The sequence below is a fragment of the Labrus mixtus genome, chromosome 5 (assembly GCF_963584025.1).
Source record: "Labrus mixtus chromosome 5, fLabMix1.1, whole genome shotgun sequence".
Taxonomy (NCBI): Eukaryota; Metazoa; Chordata; class Actinopteri; order Labriformes; family Labridae; genus Labrus; species Labrus mixtus.
In genome coordinates, this window is record NC_083616.1 from 28,282,393 (window position 1) to 28,303,509 (window position 21,117).

General features: G+C 43.5%; 3 protein-coding genes across 3 annotated transcripts; 2 read left to right on the top strand and 1 right to left on the bottom strand.

Annotated features, from left to right (window-relative positions):
* Positions 1 to 4,286: 4,286 nt before the first annotated feature.
* Positions 4,287 to 5,606, top strand: si:ch211-191d15.2 (leucine-rich repeat transmembrane protein FLRT3). Its single transcript, XM_061039075.1, has one exon. It carries the CDS (start codon positions 4,287 to 4,289, stop codon positions 5,604 to 5,606), a length of 1,320 nt encoding a protein of 439 aa, XP_060895058.1.
* Positions 5,607 to 5,802: 196 nt separating this feature from the next.
* Positions 5,803 to 9,011, bottom strand: iscua (iron-sulfur cluster assembly enzyme a). The gene is made up of 5 exons (XM_061039180.1): positions 8,854 to 9,011; positions 8,551 to 8,664; positions 8,359 to 8,469; positions 8,185 to 8,263; positions 5,803 to 6,194 (listed from the first exon to the last, which is right to left on the bottom strand). Exons 1-5 carry the CDS (start codon positions 8,953 to 8,955, stop codon positions 6,103 to 6,105), a joined length of 498 nt encoding a protein of 165 aa, XP_060895163.1. The 5' UTR covers positions 8,956 to 9,011; the 3' UTR covers positions 5,803 to 6,102.
* An 850-nt stretch (positions 9,012 to 9,861) lies between these two features.
* On the top strand, positions 9,862 to 20,186 carry sart3 (spliceosome associated factor 3, U4/U6 recycling protein). The gene is made up of 19 exons (XM_061039113.1): positions 9,862 to 10,086; positions 11,803 to 11,929; positions 12,011 to 12,115; positions 12,211 to 12,395; positions 12,881 to 12,986; positions 13,912 to 14,036; positions 14,121 to 14,276; positions 14,389 to 14,527; positions 14,914 to 15,021; positions 15,131 to 15,208; positions 15,305 to 15,363; positions 16,202 to 16,311; positions 16,397 to 16,509; positions 16,604 to 16,680; positions 16,882 to 17,053; positions 17,218 to 17,675; positions 18,992 to 19,144; positions 19,240 to 19,427; positions 19,708 to 20,186. The coding sequence occupies exons 1-19, from the start codon at positions 9,889 to 9,891 to the stop codon at positions 19,880 to 19,882; spliced, it is 2,832 nt and encodes a 943-aa protein (XP_060895096.1). The 5' UTR covers positions 9,862 to 9,888; the 3' UTR covers positions 19,883 to 20,186.
* The last annotated feature ends 931 nt before the right edge of the window (positions 20,187 to 21,117 follow it).

A 21,117-nucleotide genomic window follows, 5' to 3' on the forward strand; every position in this document is an offset into this window, starting at 1 on the left:
TCTAGAAAACACTGATTTACTCCACAAACAAAGAGCAACTTTTCAGTGTTAAAGAAGCGATGAAACGCCCTCATGTGAACAGTACAGATATTATAACATGCATGTTCACTCATATCATCCACCTTTAAATATACATCAGGATTATATCTCAAATAAGTAAACAAATGGGATTAAATATGACTAAAACATACAAAGCCCTGACTAGTCTTCATTGAAAAAGGTTGTTCTGAAACAGACACATACGGTGGCCCTGAAGGTCAATTACAAATACATTTCACCTAGCCATCATCATCAGACTGTATCGTCCCCACAACGACCGCCGTCTTCATTCATACACGGCCTGCTCCGACCTCCGCCTCAGCGGCACACGAGGAATCCGTCCTGCGTATTATCCCAACATGCTCTTTTGTAAAACGCCTCGAGATAACACTTTGTATTTTTATTGGAATCTTTTTTGAATTTTGTGAAAAGTTTTTTTGTGTTTATTGAATTCAAAAAATTAATTGAATCATTATTTGTATAGCACAAATTCATAATAACTGTTATCTCAAGACGCTTTACAAAAGAGCATATGGGATAATGTGCTCCTTTGTGTTCCTCATGTTCCTGTTGTCCACACTTCCTCAGCGCTGAGGTGGAGGTTGGAGCAGGCCGTGCATGAACGAGGAGAGGAATGATGAGTGTTGTATGTCATGAAGATCAGGATATATGTAAGTGAATGCACCTCTCTGACAAACACATGCTCACAGGCTCTGAACTGCCTAGCCGTCAGGAAAAAAACATCTGGATGATGTCGGGGGAAATAGAGGCTTTTGCATTCACTTATGTAGCCCATCCCAAAAAAAATTGAATTTGGGGAAATTTTGAGTTTGTGTGAATGCGCCAATACTTTCACCATTAAACACATCCTGTCCTTAGCTGTCCACTAATGCATTAGTTCCCAACCTGGGTTCCTGGCCCCTATTGGGGGGGCCTGAGCTCTTGGGGGTTCTGGGAAATGTATAGAAAGGTCACTTGGCAAGAATAAGTGTGCAGGCATATTTTCATGTGGGTCCCAGGGAGGGCTCGGCTTTTCATAGATGCAAGGAAAAATGGTTTGGAAGCATTACACTTGTGGACGATTTTTACGACCTTTGATTACAGCAAATAAACACAAACATCAAATATGGCTCAAAGCTGTTCTTTTAAAGAGGACATATTATCCCCCTTCTCCACCTTTTCAAACAGTCCCCCTGTAGTCTAAATGAAACATCTGTGCTGTGCTTTGGTCAAAATATAACATGAATCAAGCACCAGAGGAGGTTTGTGACCCTGTATAAACCAGCTCTCTCAGAACGCTCCGTTTTCGTGTGTGTGTCTCTTTAAATGAAATGACCCCCCCTGAGTTTTCCTGGTAGACATCACTCCTCTGTAGTGAGAATAAAAATGGCCGACCAGCGCGAACGTTTTGTTCTAGGCTGGGGGTGGAGTCCATGGGTGGAGATACCAGGGGAGGGGAGGGGATTTTTATACCAGAATCCCACTGTGACATCACAAGGAGAGCAAATTTGAAACAGAGCATTTTTCTCTGTGTTGTAAGACTTATGCAGACCACAAACTGGATGGGTTTATTTCACATTTTGTGGGTCAGTAGACACTCAGGTTACCCAAATATGTGTTCACAAACACTGTACATTTGTGATATTTGGGTCAATGTGCCAAGGATCAAAGATCAGAGAGGACAGCACAGCAGCTTTGGCGGGATCGTAACCGTGTGGCGGCTGAAAGGTGAGCCCTGACACAGCCTCTCTCCGGGGTCAGATAACCTGATCTTTTGTCAAAGAGGTGCTAAATAATTCGAGAAAATACAACCCCTTCACTTTCGCTCTTCCTTTTCCAGCAGGTGAGGAAAAGGCCACAGGACGTCCCAGCTGTGCTTTCTAACAGTCAGACTTATATTTCATCCACCTGATAATGATGGACAACACTGCTGCCTCTCTTCTCATGTTTCTACTCTGACCGTCTTCCTCTTTGCATTGCGACCCCCTCTCACTGTCTGACACTGACAACATTACCTCTGTATCCCTCTGACGGTGAAGAGGATCCAGAAGAGGTAACACAGCACCTTAAGGGCCGTCGTTAAACTTTGATGAGCATCTTCAGGAAAACTCTCAACGACAGCAGCAGCAGAAGTCATCTTCAGATCATGTGAGGATTAAACCGTCTCGTCTCTGCAGAGGAGCTGAAAACACGGAGGAAATGGTGAGTGCGTGAGCCTTTGAAGGCGTTACTACGGCAACAATAACAGTTTTATTGAAGGGATAATAAGTCATTTAGCGGAGAGAACTTTTGGGCTTTCAGTTAAATCCTACATTCTGGTGTTTCTCTTTCTTTCAGCCACTGTCTGAGTCGTACTTTTAACTCTCTGTTCATGAGGCCAGGAGAAATTTAATTAATTCATCTGTTTATGTTTGCTGTTAAAAAAGCTGATAAATCGCTGATGTGTAGATGACTCGCAGCTGTTTGAGAAGCTCTCTCAGCCCTCTGAAACTATAACCTGTGTTTCTAATTTATGATAATAATACATTTTATTTACAGGTAACTTTAAAACACTCGAGGTCACCTTACAAAGCAGAGAGAAAAACCAACAACAAACTAACAATACATCGATAAAGTTCAAATTAAAAAGAAACATTTACAGGATCTATGAAATCATTGTGAAGAGGATTCATGAGACAGGATGGATAATGATCAAACGACGTGTTTTGAGATGAGATTTAAAAGTGGAGAGAGAGTCAGAGTTACAGACATCTGGTGGGAGGGAGTTCAGAGGAGGCTGAAGGCTCTGGACCCCCGTGGTGGACAGACGGGCGGGCGAGGTGAGTTGATTGAAGAAGTCCTGAGTGTGCAGGTGGGTAGAGGCCCCCCCGAGGGCTGACAAACTTTAAACCACAGCAGAGGCTCAAAGCGCCCCAGGTTTGAAATGACAGTTGTAAACCTCCCCAATGGGGCCCTATCTGACACCACTCACTCACAGAACAGTAAACAACTGGATGTTGCTCGTCTAGTCCCGAATGCTGTTCTTTATATTTTTATTTAGAGATATCAAGATTGTTATTTATAGTAACAATGTGAAAATAATAATGTGAAATGATTCTTTGTTAGTAGATTATTTATAACATAATGGTGATGAACACTAGTTGTAGGGGCCCCCTTTGAGTTCTGGCCTGGGGCCTCATGGACTCTATGATGATGCGGGTTGGTGGGTGTGTTGATGTGCAGGAGTTCAGATGTTTTGGATGATCTTAAATGTGACAAGCAGGGGTGCTGGTGGCGCAGTGGTTAGTGCGCATGCCCCATGCATGGAGGCTGTCGTCTCAAGCAGGCGGCCCGGGCTCACATCCCACCTGTGGCCTCCCTCCCACCTGTCGCTCCCCACTCTCTCTCTCTCTCCCTGACTTCCAACTCTATTCACTGTCCTGTCTCTCCATTAAAGGCACAAAAAGCCCAAAAAATAAATCTTTAAAAGGTGACGAGCAGAATCTACTGATGAGTTCAAGAAGTGAAAAGCCTTTGTGTCACACAGGAGGAGAAATAATAACCATCAATAACATCATTAATTAGACCTTATTAACCCTTTATGGACTGTGCTTCATTTCAAACAGTACCTGTTTATCTTGGATCTTAAGTCAAGCTAAACATCTTAATATACAACCCTGAAATAAAAAAATATGTGACTTGAATAAGAAGAGAATTTGATGATGTGCAAAACATTGAAACTTCATATTTTGATTAGAAATAGCACAAAGATGACGATGTCAAATGTCAAAACTGAGAAATGTTATAGTTTTTGGAAAATGATACACCTGATTTGAATTTGACACTGACAACATGGTTTAAAAAAATGTGAGAAAAAAAACATTGGAAAAGTCTTGAAATGCTTAAAAAAAATAAACACACACCTGATGGAACTTTTATCTGTTCATAAGGTAACTAAGATGTTTGGGGTTCTTTAGCCAACACTTTCTATCTCTGCAGTGTTTTCTTATGTTTTTATGAAGTAAAGAACCTGTACGAGCATCTCAGGTTTATGGTTATGTGTCATCACTTTTCATTTAGATTTCAGTCGTCCTTTTATGAGCCTCTAAACTTTAGTATATCTGCATCTCAAGACAAACTTCCAGAGGATCCACGTCTTCTGATCTGATCTGTTTCTCCTCCTTTGTTCCCAGCACTGAGTCATGCTTTGGTGCAGATGTGGCGTCCTCCTGGTTCTCTGCGTCTGTCCTCTAACCTGCCTCCTCCTGATGTCTCCTTGTCCTCCCGGCTGCTGCTGTCCCCGCGCGGGATTTCTGGTTTTGTGCGAGTCCCTGGGTCTCCGGTCCCTCCCTCGCTCCGTCCCTCTCAGCACCTCGGCTCTGTCCGTCGCCAGGAACCAGCTCTGCAACGTGGACCACCTGCTGCGGCGCTTCTCCGGCCTGCAGGAGCTCAGCCTCAGTCACAACCTTCTGCCCCGCTTCCCCCGCGGCCTCCCTCCCAGTCTGGAGTCTCTGCTGCTGCAAGAGAACCGCATCACTTACATCACCTCGGGGGCCCTGAGACAACTGGGGAACCTGACCCGCCTGGATCTGGAGGACAACCGCATCCGCGCCATCCAGCCCGGAGCGCTGGAAGGTCTGAACAAGCTGCAGGTCCTGACGCTGAAGGGGAACAAACTGACAAGCCTCCCTCTGAATCTCCCTCCGTCTCTGACCCACTTAGATCTCTCTGCAAACTGCATCTCCGTCCTGGAGCTGCCCTCGCTGTCCCCTCTGGTCAACCTGCAGGTCCTCAACATCAACAGCAACTGCCTGCGCTCAGTCCCGGAGAGCGCCTTCGACCGCCTGCCTCGTCTCAGGTCTGTGGACCTCGCGGACAACCTGTGGGCGTGCGAGTGTGACATTCTGTATCTGTACCGCTGGCTGCTGAACGGAAGGACGAAGATGGCGACGGACCTGGTGTGCAGCGAGCCCGTCCACCTCGCTCACCGTCTGCTGCTGAACCTCTCCGTCGTCGCCATCTGTCCACGAGTCCTGGCGCCCAATGAGAGGACGCAGCAGCTGCACACAAACTCCTCTGCTTCAGACGGAGAGCGAGAGACTGCGAAACCAAACTCATTTGGAAGCAACTTTTCACAGCAAGTATCGAAAGAAAACACTTCCCTAACGTTTTTAAAAGACGCTCCCCTGACCCGTGTTTTACTCGACCACTTCTCATTAGAGACCCTCACCTATGACGAGTGCGTGTCCCTGAATAAAACACAACCAGTCAGCCCTCCTCTTTTAAAAACCACCTCTTCTCTTCCTGACGAGGAGCAGAAATACAGAGACGACATCACAGCTCGGTACCCTCCGAACAACGCGACCTCCGCAGGAGAAACGCCGCCTTTGCTTTCCACAAACAGAGACGCTCTCTGGCCCACTCCCAACACACAGAAAGAAGACGAAGACTCTGCAGTCATCATCGCTCTGCTCGCCGTGCTGTGCGCGTTAGTGTCTCTCGTAATGCTCGCGGTGCTGCTCGTCCTGAAGAAGGTCCTCCTGCAGAGACGGAGGGTGGCGCCGCTGGATGCAGGGTTGGGTGGATGACATCAGCAAGACACGTTCAAAGAGTTTTTAAATTTTTTAATTCTAGAATATTCTGTATCAGGCTGATGTATGTGAACTTTAACAGAGCTGCATTTTCATACTGAATCCTCCATGAGGGAGCAGAGATGTTACACAACAAGCCAAATTAAAAACCTGAATGCCAAAAATACAGAAAGCAAAAACACACACAGACTAATTATTTCTGATTTATAATGCGTATGTTGTTTAATGAGCGGAAAAACAAAAAATTCAAAGTTTGTAATGTGATAAAATATTCCTAATTTTACTGCAACTCCACAACCAGCGTCAATAAAGAGAAGATGACGTGATGAAAAATTAAACTCTCACCCCCCCAGATTTATAACAATGCTCTAAATAATTTGGTTTCTAAAGGGTTAACTCCCAAACACAGGATATAGTACGGTAACCAATCTTCCAAACAGCATTGCAGTGATGGATCACAGCGTACTGACTCAGCTTGTTACATAAAAACACATTAATTTGTAGCTTTGGCCCGTTCCTCCTTCTTGTCCTGCTGTTTTATTCTGTAGTCTGACAGCGCTGCTTTGATGGCGTCTTCCGCGAGCACTGAGAGAGAAAAGGGTGAAAAAGGTTTAAGAAGGAGGATGAAATAGATTTTAATTTAAGAAATGTGCAGAGAGGTTGGTGGTTGGTTTTGTGAGAAAATAAAAAACTTCTATCTAATATCTAATCTAAACAAAACACCAAAAGGCCACTGATGCACCGTGAGGATGAATGCATGTAGCGCAGGCTAAAGAAATCCATCGTCTGTGCAAAAGTTCTGCATTTCTGATGGATTGTGACGGTTGCAGACGCCTTTCATTGGCAGAGCGTAGAGGGCAGGAGGGAGTGTAGACCTGGATGAGACGTTTTTGTCGCTGTCTTGTAAGCGAGCGGCAGAGTTTTAAATCTGATGCGAGCAGCAACTGGGAGTCGTTTCATGTCAAATATGTTAAGAAATACATAAAGACATCATAATTAATGCTGTTTCTATTAGGGGAGGTTGTATGTGTGCTCTTCAACTTTATGTAGCGTTTGCTCACAAATTAGTAATTCACTAACCTCGCTTCCCCACAGTTCCCATTTAGTAAAATGAGCTTGTTCATTTATTTTGTAGTCTTCTGACGACTCAAATCACTTTTATACCTCAGGTCACACCTACACATTCACACACTGATGGTAGAGACTGATATGTAAAGTGACCATCAGAAATAACTCATCCGTTCATACGCTGTCGGTGAAGCGGCGGGAGCAACGTGTGGTTAAGTGTCTTGCTCGGGGACACATCGGACACGTGGCTGCAGGAGCTGGGGAATCGAACGGCTGACTCTACCAACATAGCCGCCACCCCACACCGACACCCTTCTCCCATGTTTCATAAAGTCGCCCATAAACACATTAAAATGTTCCTTATCCCATAGATTTACAAACAGACTTAAGAGCGGTCATCTCTCTCTTTGATTCACCTGCAGAGCACAAGTGTGTCTGCGGGGTAGAGAGTGAGTCCAGACCGTCCACTTGTTTATCGATCTTATACAGATTTTAAAATGTTGCACTGATAACCGTTATCTTCAAACAGGCATCATCAACCTGCCTCAGTTGTTTATTAACTTGACCCACTTTGCTCTGGATGATAAGCTGTGAGTGACAGCCGGCCTCCGTCGTGAGCGGCTCACTAAAAGTGATGCCTCTATTGTTGTGAAATATGTAAGTGTTTAAAAGTCTGTAGACCCCTGGTGTGATATGATCCCACCTTTTTCAGGAGTGTTTGAAAGAAAAAAGACCAAAACAGTACTAAGAAATGACAAACTAAATAATTAATTAGCTCACATGGGAGATTTGAACTTATTTGGACATCGCATCACCATCGCTATTAAACCCAAATGAAGGATTATCATTGTAGATCACGGTGATAAATCCTCTCGTATAGGGCGTTCACACTTAAAGAAAACTCCTGAATATCTCCTCATATTTCCAGGACGAGCTGCATGAGTGAACGCAAACAGTCGAATATTTCACTCGGACTTCACCCTGAGTTTCTCCTGCCAGACCCCTCGTGTTTTTTTCCGCAGAAAGTCGGATGTGAGAACGCAGCAGGATATAATCAGGAGAATTCACCTCGAGCGAGTGGGAATGGGTGGTGACGTTTATATCCTCCTGTGAGGTCGAGTGTGAACAATCAGGACGGGAGAACTTCATGAGTCGCTCTGCTGAAATGTTCTACATATTTTCAGGAGTGCATCTATGAAAACGGCTGTAGTCATCGTTTTAAAGGTGTTCGCACGTCAAACTATTTCATGAAGTCGGTGCATAGGACGGAGGATTATATATAATCTTGCAGAGAAAATCCTGCACACTACTCTCAGCATCAACATTTATCAGAAAAAGCCACAATCAGTCCCTCTGGATCTTTGTCAGAGACCCCACATGATAAAGGTCCAAAGGGACTGAAACGTTGTGGCTTCTTTATGTGATCTTTGTCAAGCAGCAGAGATGATGTTCTGGTTGTGTTTTGGGGGTTTTTAACATCTTTTAAATCGTGTTGTTTTCAACTTACTGGAGCAGTGCAGCTTGACCGGAGGAAGGCAGAGCTCTTTGGCGATGTCTGTGTTCCTGATCTTCAGCGCTTCATCCACCTACAGCATGACAGCAGACTCATCACTTACTGGACAACAAAAAGCAGAAGTTGTCACACCAGTGTCCGCCCTTCCTTCCTGTGTTGTCAACTCACCGACTTCCCCTTCACCCACTCTGTGGCAAGAGAACTGGAGGCAATGGCTGATCCACAGCCAAACGTCTTGAACTTTGCGTCGACTATCTTTCCATTGTCATCTACCTGGATCTGAAAAACAACACTGGAGTCAAACACCTGGTTGTGCAACATAAGGCAGAGAGTCATGACTGTTGTTGACCTCCAGCTTACCTGTAGTTTCATGACATCTCCACAGGCTGGTGCGCCCACTAACCCTGTCCCCACATTCCTGCTGGTTTTGTCTAAAGAGCCCACGTTTCTTGGGTTTTCATAGTGGTCCACCACCTTAAAGACAGAAACAGACAATTATCTTTTATCGCTGGTTTGAATGTGGTCACGGCGGGTTGGAAAGATAAAACAGTAGCTACACCTCCTGACAGATAACATGCGAAGCTAATGCTAACTATATTAAAACTCTTTACATGTTACCTCGTTTTTAAAATGAGTTGACAGTTTAAAAGGACAATTATTTACCTTTTCGTGATATGAGCAGAGCGCGTTTAGCTGAGGGCTGAATAACCTTCTGCTGAACAACATCAGCGAGGACGCAGAGTTTCGTAATGAGACCATCGCCATGTTCGGTTCAGACTGCGACGATGAGCGGAAATCAACGAGTCCACCCGAGTGAGGACGAAGATCTTTTGTTGACAAACAAGCGAAGGGGGAAGGCTGTACGGAGGAAAGAGCCCCTTCTAGCGGCTGACTGGATCCCTTACACGTTGTACTATTGTATGGAGGACGACATCTGACAGAAGTATAAATAAATAAATAAATAAATGTATAAATAAATACTGGAATAAATTAATAAAATAATTAATAAATAAATAATTAAATGCGTGAATAAATAAATAAAAAATGGTAAATAAATGGGACATAAATAATTAAATGTCTTAAATTTATTTCTATATTTATTTATTTCCACATTTATTTATTTCTACATTTATTTATTTCCACATTTATTTATTTATACATTTATTTATTTCCACATTTACTCCTTTCTACATTTATTTATTTCCACATTTACTCATTTCTACATTTATTTATTTCTACATTTACTAATTTCTACATTTATTTATTTCCACATTTATTTATTTATACATTTATTTATTTCCACATTTACTCATTTCTACATTTATTTATTTCCACATTTACTCATTTCTACATTTATTTATTTATACATTTACTCATTTCTACATTTATTTATTTCCACATTTATTTATTTCTACATTTATTTATTTCCACATTTATTTATTTCTACATGTATTTATTTCCACATTTATTTATTTCTACATTTATTTATTTCCATATTTATTTATTTATACATTTATTTATTTCCACATTTACTCATTTTTACATTTATTTATTTATACATTTCTGTGTCCGTATGTCCGTATTATACTTCTGTCAGATCTCGTCCTCCATACTATCCACGGTGTGAGCAGGCTCCACCTCTCGCGACACTCCCCCCGGGTTTGTTAGCTTGTTACCAGGCAGACAGAACTTTCCAACATGGCGGCGTCGAGCAACGCAGAGCAAACGCAGTTGCAGGACATGGACGAGGAAGATGCGGGGATGGAGGAGAGGGAGATGGACTCGGACGAAGGGGAGGAGGACGGCATGGGAGAAGAAAATTCAGACGACGAAGAGGACGACTCGTCTGAAGATGAGAAAGAAAACGAAGCTGAAATCCAGCGTTTGGAGGAGCAGGTAATAAACCGAGCTTATTAACACAAGCTAACATTAGCCAAGGAGCTAACGAGAATGAATGGGTGGGAAACACTGTGAGATACACTGACGTCTGAGTTACTCTGCCATTCTTTTGTTTTATTTACACAAGTTGTGAGGTTATTAATTTGTTATAATAATATTTAAACGAGTGTGTGTGCTACGACATCATTTTCGTAGCTATCCTGATTAGCTGTGATGCTAATGGTGTGTTCAGGCGCCGTTTTTAAACTCCGCTTTCTGAGCACCTGCAAACAAAAGTACACAAATAAAAGTACACAGCCTGATCTTTACTGTGTTTTAAGTGTGATATATTTGATTCACAGCCACTCATAACAAAGTCCATAATGACACTTTACCTGTGTTACACTTCAGTGGTTAAGGTTGTACGATACCTTTCATACCACGTGTTTTTTTGTTTTGCATTCATTTATTTTTTTGAAAAATATAACAAAAAAACAAGCAACCCGCATAACCCCCCCCCCACACACACACACAAACCCAAAACAAAACAGACCAAAACAAAAAAAGTGACACACACATCACCAACGACATAACCATGATTTACTGTGTTTCCATACATCCCCTATTCATTATATATATTTTATTAAATTAAGATATCACCACATTTTCCTTTGCCAACCTGTATCTAAACATCCTCCATCACTGTGTTGCCATGGAAACCATCTGTCAATGAATTTTGCATTTTGCAGTCCTATTTTGAAAGTTATCTTTTCCATTATGTAAATTCCTTTGACAAGTAATTTCCAAGACTTGTAGGTTGGGTGGGGTGGTCTCTCTTAAAGCAGTTCAATGTTATTACCTTCTTGGCTGCTACGAGAAGTATATGTAATAAATAAATCTTATTTCTGCTTTTCATGGTTTCTGGGACAGACCTGAGGATGGCCAGTAGTTTTTTTAAACGATACAATCTCCTTTATTGAAAGTGTCAAAAAGTACTGAAGCTTTGGAATACAAAATACATATATTTAATAAGAAATGACAGGTGCATAAGAAATGAATGAAGAAAACTTGTTGGCAATGTTTTTGAGCTCCTTGGAAAAATCAGTTGTCTAATTGAGTAATTATGAGTTATGAGCTCATGATGAATCCTCTCCGAAAGTCGTCATTAGTAGTAGCACATTGACACAAATGATGATTGTACCTGAGTTTCCGAATTGTGATGTTTACGTGATGTTTCAGGTCAGCAAAAATGAAGGAAATCTTGGAAGCTGTCAACAATTGATAGTAAAACATGCAAATGTATATCAGTATTTTTCTCATAGTAGCTAGCATTCATTTTTAGTTGTAGTTTTAGTGTATGCATTTATTAGTAAGCAAGCACATTTTGAACTGTAAATTATACCAGGCAGGCAAGTTGTTTTACATCGATAACAAAGTTAACCGGCTGCGTTGCAACTGAATCTCTGCTCAGGTTGACAAAATGTTATACTTTTCTAAACCTCGTGTTCTAAATATGAAACTGTCTCCGACTCCGTTATTGTAATTATCGTTTGTATCAGAAGATCAATCGTTTCTTTAACCAAGAACTGCTGCAGAACTTTGGACCTGTATTATTTTGTCGCCCTGATAAAGAAACTGGTTTTAGTTTTGTGTCACTGCTCAGTAAAAACATCAGTTCATGAGGATTTATTAAATCGTGTCTTACCTAAGTTTCATCTTCTTGGTGTTTTCCAGCTGTCGATCAATGCCTTTGATTACAACTGCCACGTGGATCTCATCAAACTTCTGAAGCAGGAGGGCGAGCTTCTGCGTCTGCGAAAGGCGAGGCAGAAGATGAGCGAGCTGTTCCCGCTCACTGAAGGTTGGTGCAGCTCTAATACATTTTTACGGTAAAAGATCTGCGATATGTACAGCCTCAAGCACATGCTGTCTAATCCCTCAGAGATCTGGCTGGATTGGCTGAAAGACGAGATCCGCCTGAGTGAAGAGGAGCCAAACCGGGAGAAAGTTTATGAACTCTTTGAGAAAGCGATAAAAGACTACATCTGTGAGTGCATCGTTTCATTTTTTCTCGCCTTGTTTGATTTGATTTGTCATCGTCCCGTTACAGGATTGTAACATTTTTTATCCCCTCACACTCAGGTCCAGACATTTGGCTGGAGTATGCTCAGTATTCAATCGGTGGCATGGGCTCCCCGGGGGGAATCGACAAAGTGAGAGCCATCTTTGAGCGAGCTGTGACAGCTGTGGGGCTTCACATGACCAAGGGACAGTTTGTGTGGGAGGCGTACAGGGAGTTTGAAAACGCCATCCTGTCCACAGTACAGGTCAGTGTTTCCCGTCACTAGGAGAGACGTTACTCTCTTTTATTCTGATGTTTGTTTACATGTGTCAGAGAGAGACTTTTTGAGATTATATATGTAGAGAAAAACATCCTATTTACACATGCACGAAGATGGCCGAATGTTTCACCCTGACTTTATCCAAACTTTTTCCTGCGGGCCCCTTGGTGAAACTTCCACAGTCGTACAGTTTAAACCGGGCTTAAAAGAGCAGCTCAGGAGGATTTCAGGGGAATGCTGTCCTGAACTTTCCTAGACATTTTCAGGAGTGCATGTGTGAAAAGGATAATTGATAGATTGTAGTTTGAGGGAATTACTCTGTCCCTTCATCAGGTTAATAATAAAGACGTCAAAACACACCTTGAAATGAAAATCCACTCAAACAAAGTGAACTCAGAACAAATGCAAATATTTAAGACGCTGAATTTGAATGTTCTGACTTAATTGTCCCGGCTGTGTTTTCCTCTCAGCCTCCCCCTGGCAGGATCCCCAGCCGCGAGGAGAAGGAGCTGCTGAACACTCAGCTCGGGAGAATCCATACTCTGTTTCGCCGCCAGCTGGCCATTCCCTTAATGGGTGAGTGTGACGCCACTTCTGTCCAGACGGCCTGCTCTGAAGCGGGCAGGAGACCTGTTGTGAGGGACCATATGTCCACCTTATTCAAAAAGATAAAATACCTTGAGGGATTAGTGTGAAATAATAATTAGTTTTCCAAAGTAAGTTACTCCTACTGTATGTGGTCTGACCGAGCAATCTGATTGGACGAGACATATTACTTGAGTGCTGTATCACTCTGCCGGATCACCTGAATACAGTCGATGAATAGAACAGCAGACAGTTTTGTCTTTTATCAATCAACCTCACTGGTTTAACGATCAATTCAAACAAATGTACATCATTCAAAGTAGTCAGTAAATGGTAACCATGGAAACAAACTAGAAGAAAGAGTGCAGGAGAATGTTGGGGTTGCTTGGCAACAGTCACGTTTCAGTTTCGATGTTGGAGAAACAAAATCTTCTGATTGAATGTGTCTTGTACTTCTATTTTGCCGTTCATATGATTGTTGTGTAAAAGTAATATCACACTCGAGGTCATGATGTCATCACTGGAGCACTATTCAGACCGCCGTCTCAAGCCGCGATGCTTACGCCCCCTGTGACATTCCGCCTTCAATCTGAATGTTGCAGAGGTGTAATTGGGGCGTCAGGGACGTCGGGTGGTAGTAGTGTCAGGTCACCTCGCTGAAGGTTGGGGGAGCTAGGTCTACCCGAGAGTCTGGCTTCTGCTGCCGGGACAAGACTGGGTCACTAATATTGCGCTGTCGCTGAATCAATAAAAATGTACTAAGATACTATGATGATGGCTGACCTTGGTTACGGCAACACTCCACAGCACTGCAGGGCTGATATTCAGGACGACATCACTTCCTTTCTGGTTTGATATTTCTGAACCATTCATGAAAAGTGCCTATTTGACTGAAATGTGTGCTGTTGCTTTGTAGAGATGGAGGCGACCTATGCAGAGTATGAGGAGTGGTCGGAAGACGGCGTGCCTGAGACGGCCGCACATCAGTACAAAAAGGCTTCGCTGCAGATGGCCAAGTGCAAACCCTTCGAGGACTCTCTGGTAAACTCTTTTAAACGTCTTGTTGCAGTTTTCCAACGAGCACAGTTCATCGGTGTGTAACTCACACATGTGGTCTTCTTTCAGCTGGTAGCAGAAACTCCTAAGCTGGCGGAGTATCAGGCCTACCTCGACTTCGAACTGAAGGAGGGCGATCCAGCTCGGGTCCAGATCACCTTTGAGCGGACTCTGGCGGAGAACTGCCTGGTACCAGACATGTGGGCCAAGTACAACAACTATCTGGTGAGTGCTGCTCGGTGTTAGGCGTCGCTCTGTCCTTAAAGATGTAGAACATGTAGTTTATTCTTAAAGTAAAACATCTTTAGCATCATCCCTCACTCTCTCTCTTCTGCAGGATCGTCAGCTGAAGATTAAAGACTTGGTTCTCTCCACTCATGAGCGAGCTGTCAGGAACTGTCCCTGGACCATGGGCCTGTGGAAGAGCTACCTGCTGGCTCTGGAGAGGCACGGAGCGGACCACCACACTGTTTCAGGTAACAGGTTGCAGCTGGTTCAATGAAGACTCTCATACAGTTATCAGGCTAACTAGGGGAGTCACAGAGCAGCCAAATAAAAAGGCATTTATTATAGAAGGTTTCTTTTGCTCCTCAGCGAGCCATGACGGTTTCTGTGGATTTTGAAGGCCTCTCTTTGCATCTTAATAATGTATTCAGGATACACACATTGCTACTATTTTAATTTCATGTAGTTCTGAAGTCTTTTCAGGTTCTTCTGTATTTGTGACTTTGACATTGAAAGATGCAAAACTAAGAATGTTTGACGCTGAACCTTTTTAATTCTTCATACTACACTCCTCCTTCATCTCTGACCCCGAGTCTCTTTTGATACTAATGATTGTGTTTCTTTGTCCTCCTCACAGATATGTTCGAAAAGGCGCTGAATGCAGGTTTCATTCAAGCGACAGATTATGTAGAAATCTGGCAGGCGTTCCTGGACTACCTGAGGAGACGTGTGGATTTCAGCAAAGGTGAGAGCACCTGTGTGCGTGCGTGCGTGCGTGTGTGTGTGCGTGTGCGCGTGTGTATAAAGGGCCTCTGGTTTGGAAGTTTGCTGACGCTCTTTTCCCCTTTTTGCAGAATCAAGTAAAGAGTTGGAGGAGCTGCGGGGAGCGTTCGCTCGCTCTTTAGACTACATGAAGCAGGACGTTGAAGAGAGTAGGTGGACTGAGGTCTCATTGAGGTCTGGATGTTTGGGGGCGGTTTCTCTTCGTTTGGCGTTCAGATCATTCATTGTGTTTTTCTTCACTGCAGGGTTCGGTGAAAGTGGAGATCCTTCTTGTCTTATAATGCAGAACTGGGCCAGGATAGAGGTAAGCACTGTTACTATGACGACCATTTGTAGAGAGTGTTATGTCCGTTGTGTTGAATTTTTGTTAACCAGTTATAGCATGTAGTTTTGTTTTTATTCTCTCAAGCAGGAGGTTATATTTGTTTGTTTGAGTAGCGGCAGACATTTTGAATCAAAAGACAAAGATATTTAGTTTGTCCATTTAAACTCACAAAATCTCACACGTGTGATACTACTCCATGGTGCTGTTAGTTTCAGCGAAAATCATCTTTGAACAAAGTTAGAATATGACACAGTAATGCCTCTCCTCCCTGATGTTCCTAGAAGCCACAGGGATAAAAGAAAACGATTATTTCAGGCGAAAATTGTGGAAAAAAAAAGTGTCTCATTGACTATTTGAAGAGCCACAGGTACCTCAATATTTGTCAGAAAGATTCACAATTTGAAAAACTTGAGTGAAAGTGAAGAATGTCTCCTGTAAAATGATACCAAACACAATATGATTAAATATTAAGAAATGTTCTGACCATGAGCCTAAACCAAGATATACACCAGTGTCTAAAATGTGTCCCCTAGTTTGTGCGAGGCGGGCGGGGTGGTTTACATCCTGGGCTGGTCACTGTGACACAGTTGCCCCTCAGGAAAGTTTATCATAATAATATAATATAATAATATCATATCATATAATTTTCCCATAGTGTTGAAGCTGAAGACGGTTGAGGTTCGATCATACAATTAAAGAAAAGTAATTATTTGATCTCCATGATGAGTGTTTAAAAGGCTAAAAGGAAAGTATAAAAATGGTCTCTTACTATTAAACTTTCAATGTTAAACATTTAATTTTCTGGCCTCCCTGTCAGGCCCTTCACTGCAAGAACATCCAAAAGGCGAGAGAACTGTGGGACAGCATCATGACCAAGGGGAACGCCAAATACGCCAACATGTGGCTGGAGTACTACAACCTGGAGAGGTTTGTCAGTCCACGTCTGAGTCCTTTAGAACCCATCAATTGGACAAAACTCATCCCAAGTTTTAATGATAATTTAACTTTCTAGGTCTTATGGAGACCCCGTTCACTGTCGGAAAGCTCTCCACAGAGCCGTCCAGTGCACCTCCGACTACCCCGAGCACGTGTGTGAAGTCCTGCTGACCTTTGAGAGAGTCGAGGGTGAGTCCAAACACTCCGAGGAGTCTAAGGTTTCACATCAGCGTCAAACTGAATTTCATTAACTACAGCTCGTCTGTGTGTTTGACATCCTCAGGGTCTCTGGAGGACTGGGACGTGGCCGTGCAGAAGACGGAGACTCGGCTGAACCGGGTTAATGAGCAGAGAGCGAAGGTAGGAGCACGCACGCACGCACGCACACACACACACACACACACACACACACACACACACACACACACACACACACACACACACACACACACACACACACACACACACACACACACACACACACACACACACACAGCATTGTACCTGTGAGTGTATTCAGCCGCTTCAGGCTCATGTTCCTCTCTGTTATCCATCTGCTAGGCGGCCGAGAAAGAAGCCAACATGGCTCGCCAAGAGGACGAGAGAAACGATCAACGGCGGAAAGCCAAGTCAGAGAAGAAGGTTCAGAAGAAGTTCCAGAAGGGAAGTCGAGTCGGGGAGAAGAGGAAAGCGGAGCAGGATGATTACCACGACGAGTGGAACGAAGACCCGGGTAAGTTTGTGTGAACGGTGTGGTTAAAAATCTGAGTTTGAAGAAAAGAGATCTTTATTCCTTTTTGAAACTCGAGGGATTAATAAAGAAGTTTGATTTATTTATTGATTATTTACACACACAGATAGTTTTGATAAACGGCGTTGGTTTCCCTCTGTGAATAGAACAAGCTCCCAAGAGACAAAGAGGAAACAGAGATCAAACTACAGAGGAGTCCATGGAGACGGAGGCGGGTCAGTTCGGGAGGAAACCTCCGCCCGGATATAAACCGGCTCCGCCCGGCGCTAAAAAAGCCCAACACGGCGCTCCGGCAGACGCCCCGAGGAAGACCGACGACAAGCCAGAGCTCCGCAACGACGACAGCAGCGTGTTCATCAGCAACCTGGTGTACACGCTGGAGGAGCCCGAGGAGAAGCTCAGGACGCTGTTTGAGATCTGCGGCCCCATCAAACAGATCCGCCCCGTCTTCGGCACCAAAGGGACGTTCAAAGGATACGGCTACCTTCAGTTTGAGTCTCCGGTGTCCGTGCCCGAAGCGCTGAAGCTGGACAGACGGGAGGTGGAGGGCAGGCCGATGTTTGTGTCGCCCTGTGTCGACAAAAACAAGAACCCGGATTTCAAGGTAAACATGAACACAGAGGACATGTTTGTTTTTTTATCTGAACCAAAATACTCGATGATTAATCCAATGGTTTTTAAATGGATTAGTCGTTTATTTTTTCTCTTTATTGATTAGACCGCTGAAGAGAGAGCGACAGGAAGTAGAGTGAGGAGATAGTCGGGGTCACATGAAGCAAATGGTGGAGAGTCACAGAGTTAGACCCCGGGCCCCTGACACCCTAGATTAGCTGTTTTATTTAATGGTAAAAAGAACTACAAAAAAAAAATACATATCCCTCTGTTGCGTCCAACGAGGTGCTCCGTGGATGGATAGTACATCAGAAATACAAATCGACTGAAGAGACCAAACTTAACATGCACGAGTCTGTAAAGCGGTCTCAGTTTCCGCTGGTCCTGGGTCAGATAAGAGTCCTGAAGCCTTTTTTTATTGTAAACCACCGAGCTAAACTGGCGCCCAAAGTTAGCCATTTTAGTAGTTTTCTCAGTCCTTCCGCTTCATCTCATTTGGACCACTGGTTCAGAGGTACATAGATTTTCTCCTCTCAGTAGACAGTATTGTTTGATACAGCGGGGAGTAGGTTAAAAAAATATGATGAGTAAAGGCTGAGTCTAAAGAAAAACTTATTTATTTGCTTTATGCAAATTCAGGAACACAAGTGCAGGAAATTAGTGCGTCTTTGGGAGCCATCGTGCTGCGAGTCTTTGTGCATCATATCGAGTGTTTATTTACAACTCAGCATCTGAGAAGTGATGTGTGCATGTGACTCGCTGACTGCAATATATACCGTCCATTGCAGTTCAAAGCTTTTTGTGAGCCTAACGTGGTGTTTGACTCGACTGCTCTCAGACAGAAGAGAGGAGCGACCAGCCTGAACACAAAGCACAAATTAGTTCATATTTTGAGGCTTTTCTACTGAAATCTATCGTCTGATTTAATGAAAAGTAAAAGATTCTCAATGGAGTAACATAAGTTTGACACGAGACCAGAGTCTTAGGGTTGAGTTACACGTTTGATTTGTTCGACAGCAATGACGTCACTGTCGACGGCCGACTAGTGAGGGAGTAGTGTCAGAAATGTTTTTTAATATCGTGCAGATTGAGAGCACTATAGTCCACATATAAGTCCCCATGTAGCGAGTAGGAGTGAGTGTGTGATGTCGGACATAACCAATAAGTCTAGGTCAAAACACATTAACTGGTTTTCTTTCATACTTCAGCTTGTATTGATGGATATGTAAATTCTATGTGGTATTAAAAGTCTGAATTAATTCTGCTGAAACCTTGAAACTTCACCTCTGACCCTTCCTGTCTCTGTAGGTGTTTAAATACAACACCACCTTGGAGAAACAGAAAATCTTCATCTCTGGGCTGCCGTTCTCCTGCACCAAGGAGCAGCTGGGGGAAGTCTGCAAGAGTCACGGTGTCATCAAAGAAGTTCGTCTGGTCACATATCGCTCAGGAAAACCCAAGGTGAGTCATAGCGAGGAGGAGCCGGCGCCCCGGTGCGAGTCTGGGAAAAATACTGAGCCGAGTCTGATGTTAATGAGTAAACGTTCTCTCTGCAGGGACTGGCTTACGTCGAGTTTGCAGATGAAGCTCAGGCCTCTCAGGCGGTTTTGAAAATGGACGGCATGGAAATAGAGGGCAACAAGATCACTGTTGCCATTAGCAACCCTCCGCGCAGAAACCTCAGTGATAGACCTGGTTCCAGCAGGGACATGGCAGACTTGATGCCCCGTCAGGTCTATGGATCGTAAGTTCACTAACTAAAGCCATTTTCACACGCTGACATGAAGCCTTGTTTTTATTTTTTAAGAGGTCTCAAAGGAGAAATATGTAACTCTGACACCTAGTGTTTAAAATGAGTACTGCAGTCCAAAATCTAAACACTGGAGAGAGCTGTCTCCCCCCGACACCCCGAACATTTAGAGACATTTTCAGGAGTTATGTGCATGTGTGAAGAAGCTATAAATCACACGTACCATGATGTGTGACTTTACAGAAAGTGAGCTGGTTGTTCTTTCTCTTTCCAGGAGAGGACGAGGACGCACCCAGCTCTCCTTACTCCCCCGCTCGCTGCACAGACAGAGCGCTCCTGTGGGCAAAGTGGAGAACGGGACGACGTCAGGCGGCCAGGCGGCGAATGCAGCCGGAGAGACGAAACCTTTGTCAAACTCGGACTTTGCCAGAATGCTTCTCAGCAAGTGAGAAGGCGGGGGGAGAGAGAGGTTTAACCGCCTGCGCACTGAAAGCCATCGTGTGTCCTTACAAATTAGTGTTGGTGATTTTTCTGTGATTGGATATCCGGCTTCCCTTTAATCTCCTTCTCATCGTGTGTTCGGCCCTAATCTCGCCAGTTCCTGCCCTCCGTTATAAAACATTTCAACCAGGACATTTCATCAGCGTGGCAGGTTGACTTTTATTTTGTTTTCTTTCCAGATGGCCAACAGGCTGTTTTATATAAAACAAGTGTATGATATTTGTGTGTAAATATACTGTACCTAAAATTGTTCGCCTCATGTTGCAAAGTGTCTTCTTCTTCTGTGGTGTCATGTTCAGTAGAGCTGAGAAGACCGTAGGGAAGAGTATTTTTTTTAAAGAGTCCAAACAGACAAATTTGTGAATGTTGTTTGGAAAGATGTGACGTGTGGCGTTACTGTGTGTGTGTGTGTACGGTGGCTGAGAAGTTCAAACCACAATTACAAAGTGTGAAACATTTTTTAACAAGGACAGAAAAAAACTGACATTTCAGGAAACACATTTTAGACGGGAAAGAATCTGGCCGTAAAGCGACTGTACCAAATGCTAAAAGTGACCCGGAAGTGACTCAGTGAGGGGTCAAGTAGTTTGTTTTGGCGTCCGTGTGAAATGTGTCGTATGGAGTTTATGCTGAACGAATGTTTTATCCTTTTTCTTGGAACTCCCTTGAGACAGTTAACGCAGTCTCTCCATCAAAACAAACTGCCTCACTCGTTCACTCAGTCACACCTGGGTCACTGCCGACATTTGGTACAGTCCCTTTCAGGTGAGATTCTGTCGTCTGTAAAAGTGTTCTGTCACTTCTATATTTGTCTCAGTGCTCATCAAAGCGTTTCGCGTCTTGTGAATGTACTTTAAAAAATGTAAAGTCAGTCGCTTGCTGGGAATGTTCGTGAATATTTCCTGCTGTATTCACACATCGTCTCACCTCGACTTCATGCAGAAATTTGACTCGTGGCTAGCCGGTAAAAGTCGGGCTGAAAAATGCTGCTGTTGGTATTCACACCTGCAGCTCACTGAACATTTAGAGACATTTCCAGGAGTTAAAACTTTTAAATTTATAAAAAAAAAATATTTTAACGTAAATTTGTCTCAAGCTTTGCAAAAGTGTTTCACACTTTCTAATTTTGGTTTGCACTTTCCAGCCACCGTATGTCTGCGAGTGATTTTGTGTGTGTGTGTGA

Coding starts and splice junctions, on each gene's coding strand:
- si:ch211-191d15.2 (XM_061039075.1), top strand. CDS start 4,287: ATGTCTCCTTGTCCTCCCGGCTGCTGCTGTCCCCGCGCGGGATTTCTG.
- iscua (XM_061039180.1), bottom strand. CDS start 8,955: ATGGCGATGGTCTCATTACGAAACTCTGCGTCCTCGCTGATGTTGTTC. Junction 8,470..8,550: donor GAGATGTCATGAAACTACAG/GTAAGCTGGAGG, acceptor GTTGTTTTTCAG/ATCCAGGTAGATGACAATGG. Junction 6,195..8,184: donor GGTCAAGCTGCACTGCTCCA/GTAAGTTGAAAA, acceptor TTTCTCTCTCAG/TGCTCGCGGAAGACGCCATC.
- sart3 (XM_061039113.1), top strand. CDS start 9,889: ATGGCGGCGTCGAGCAACGCAGAGCAAACGCAGTTGCAGGACATGGAC. Junction 11,930..12,010: donor GCTGTTCCCGCTCACTGAAG/GTTGGTGCAGCT, acceptor CTAATCCCTCAG/AGATCTGGCTGGATTGGCTG. Junction 16,312..16,396: donor GAGTACTACAACCTGGAGAG/GTTTGTCAGTCC, acceptor TTAACTTTCTAG/GTCTTATGGAGACCCCGTTC.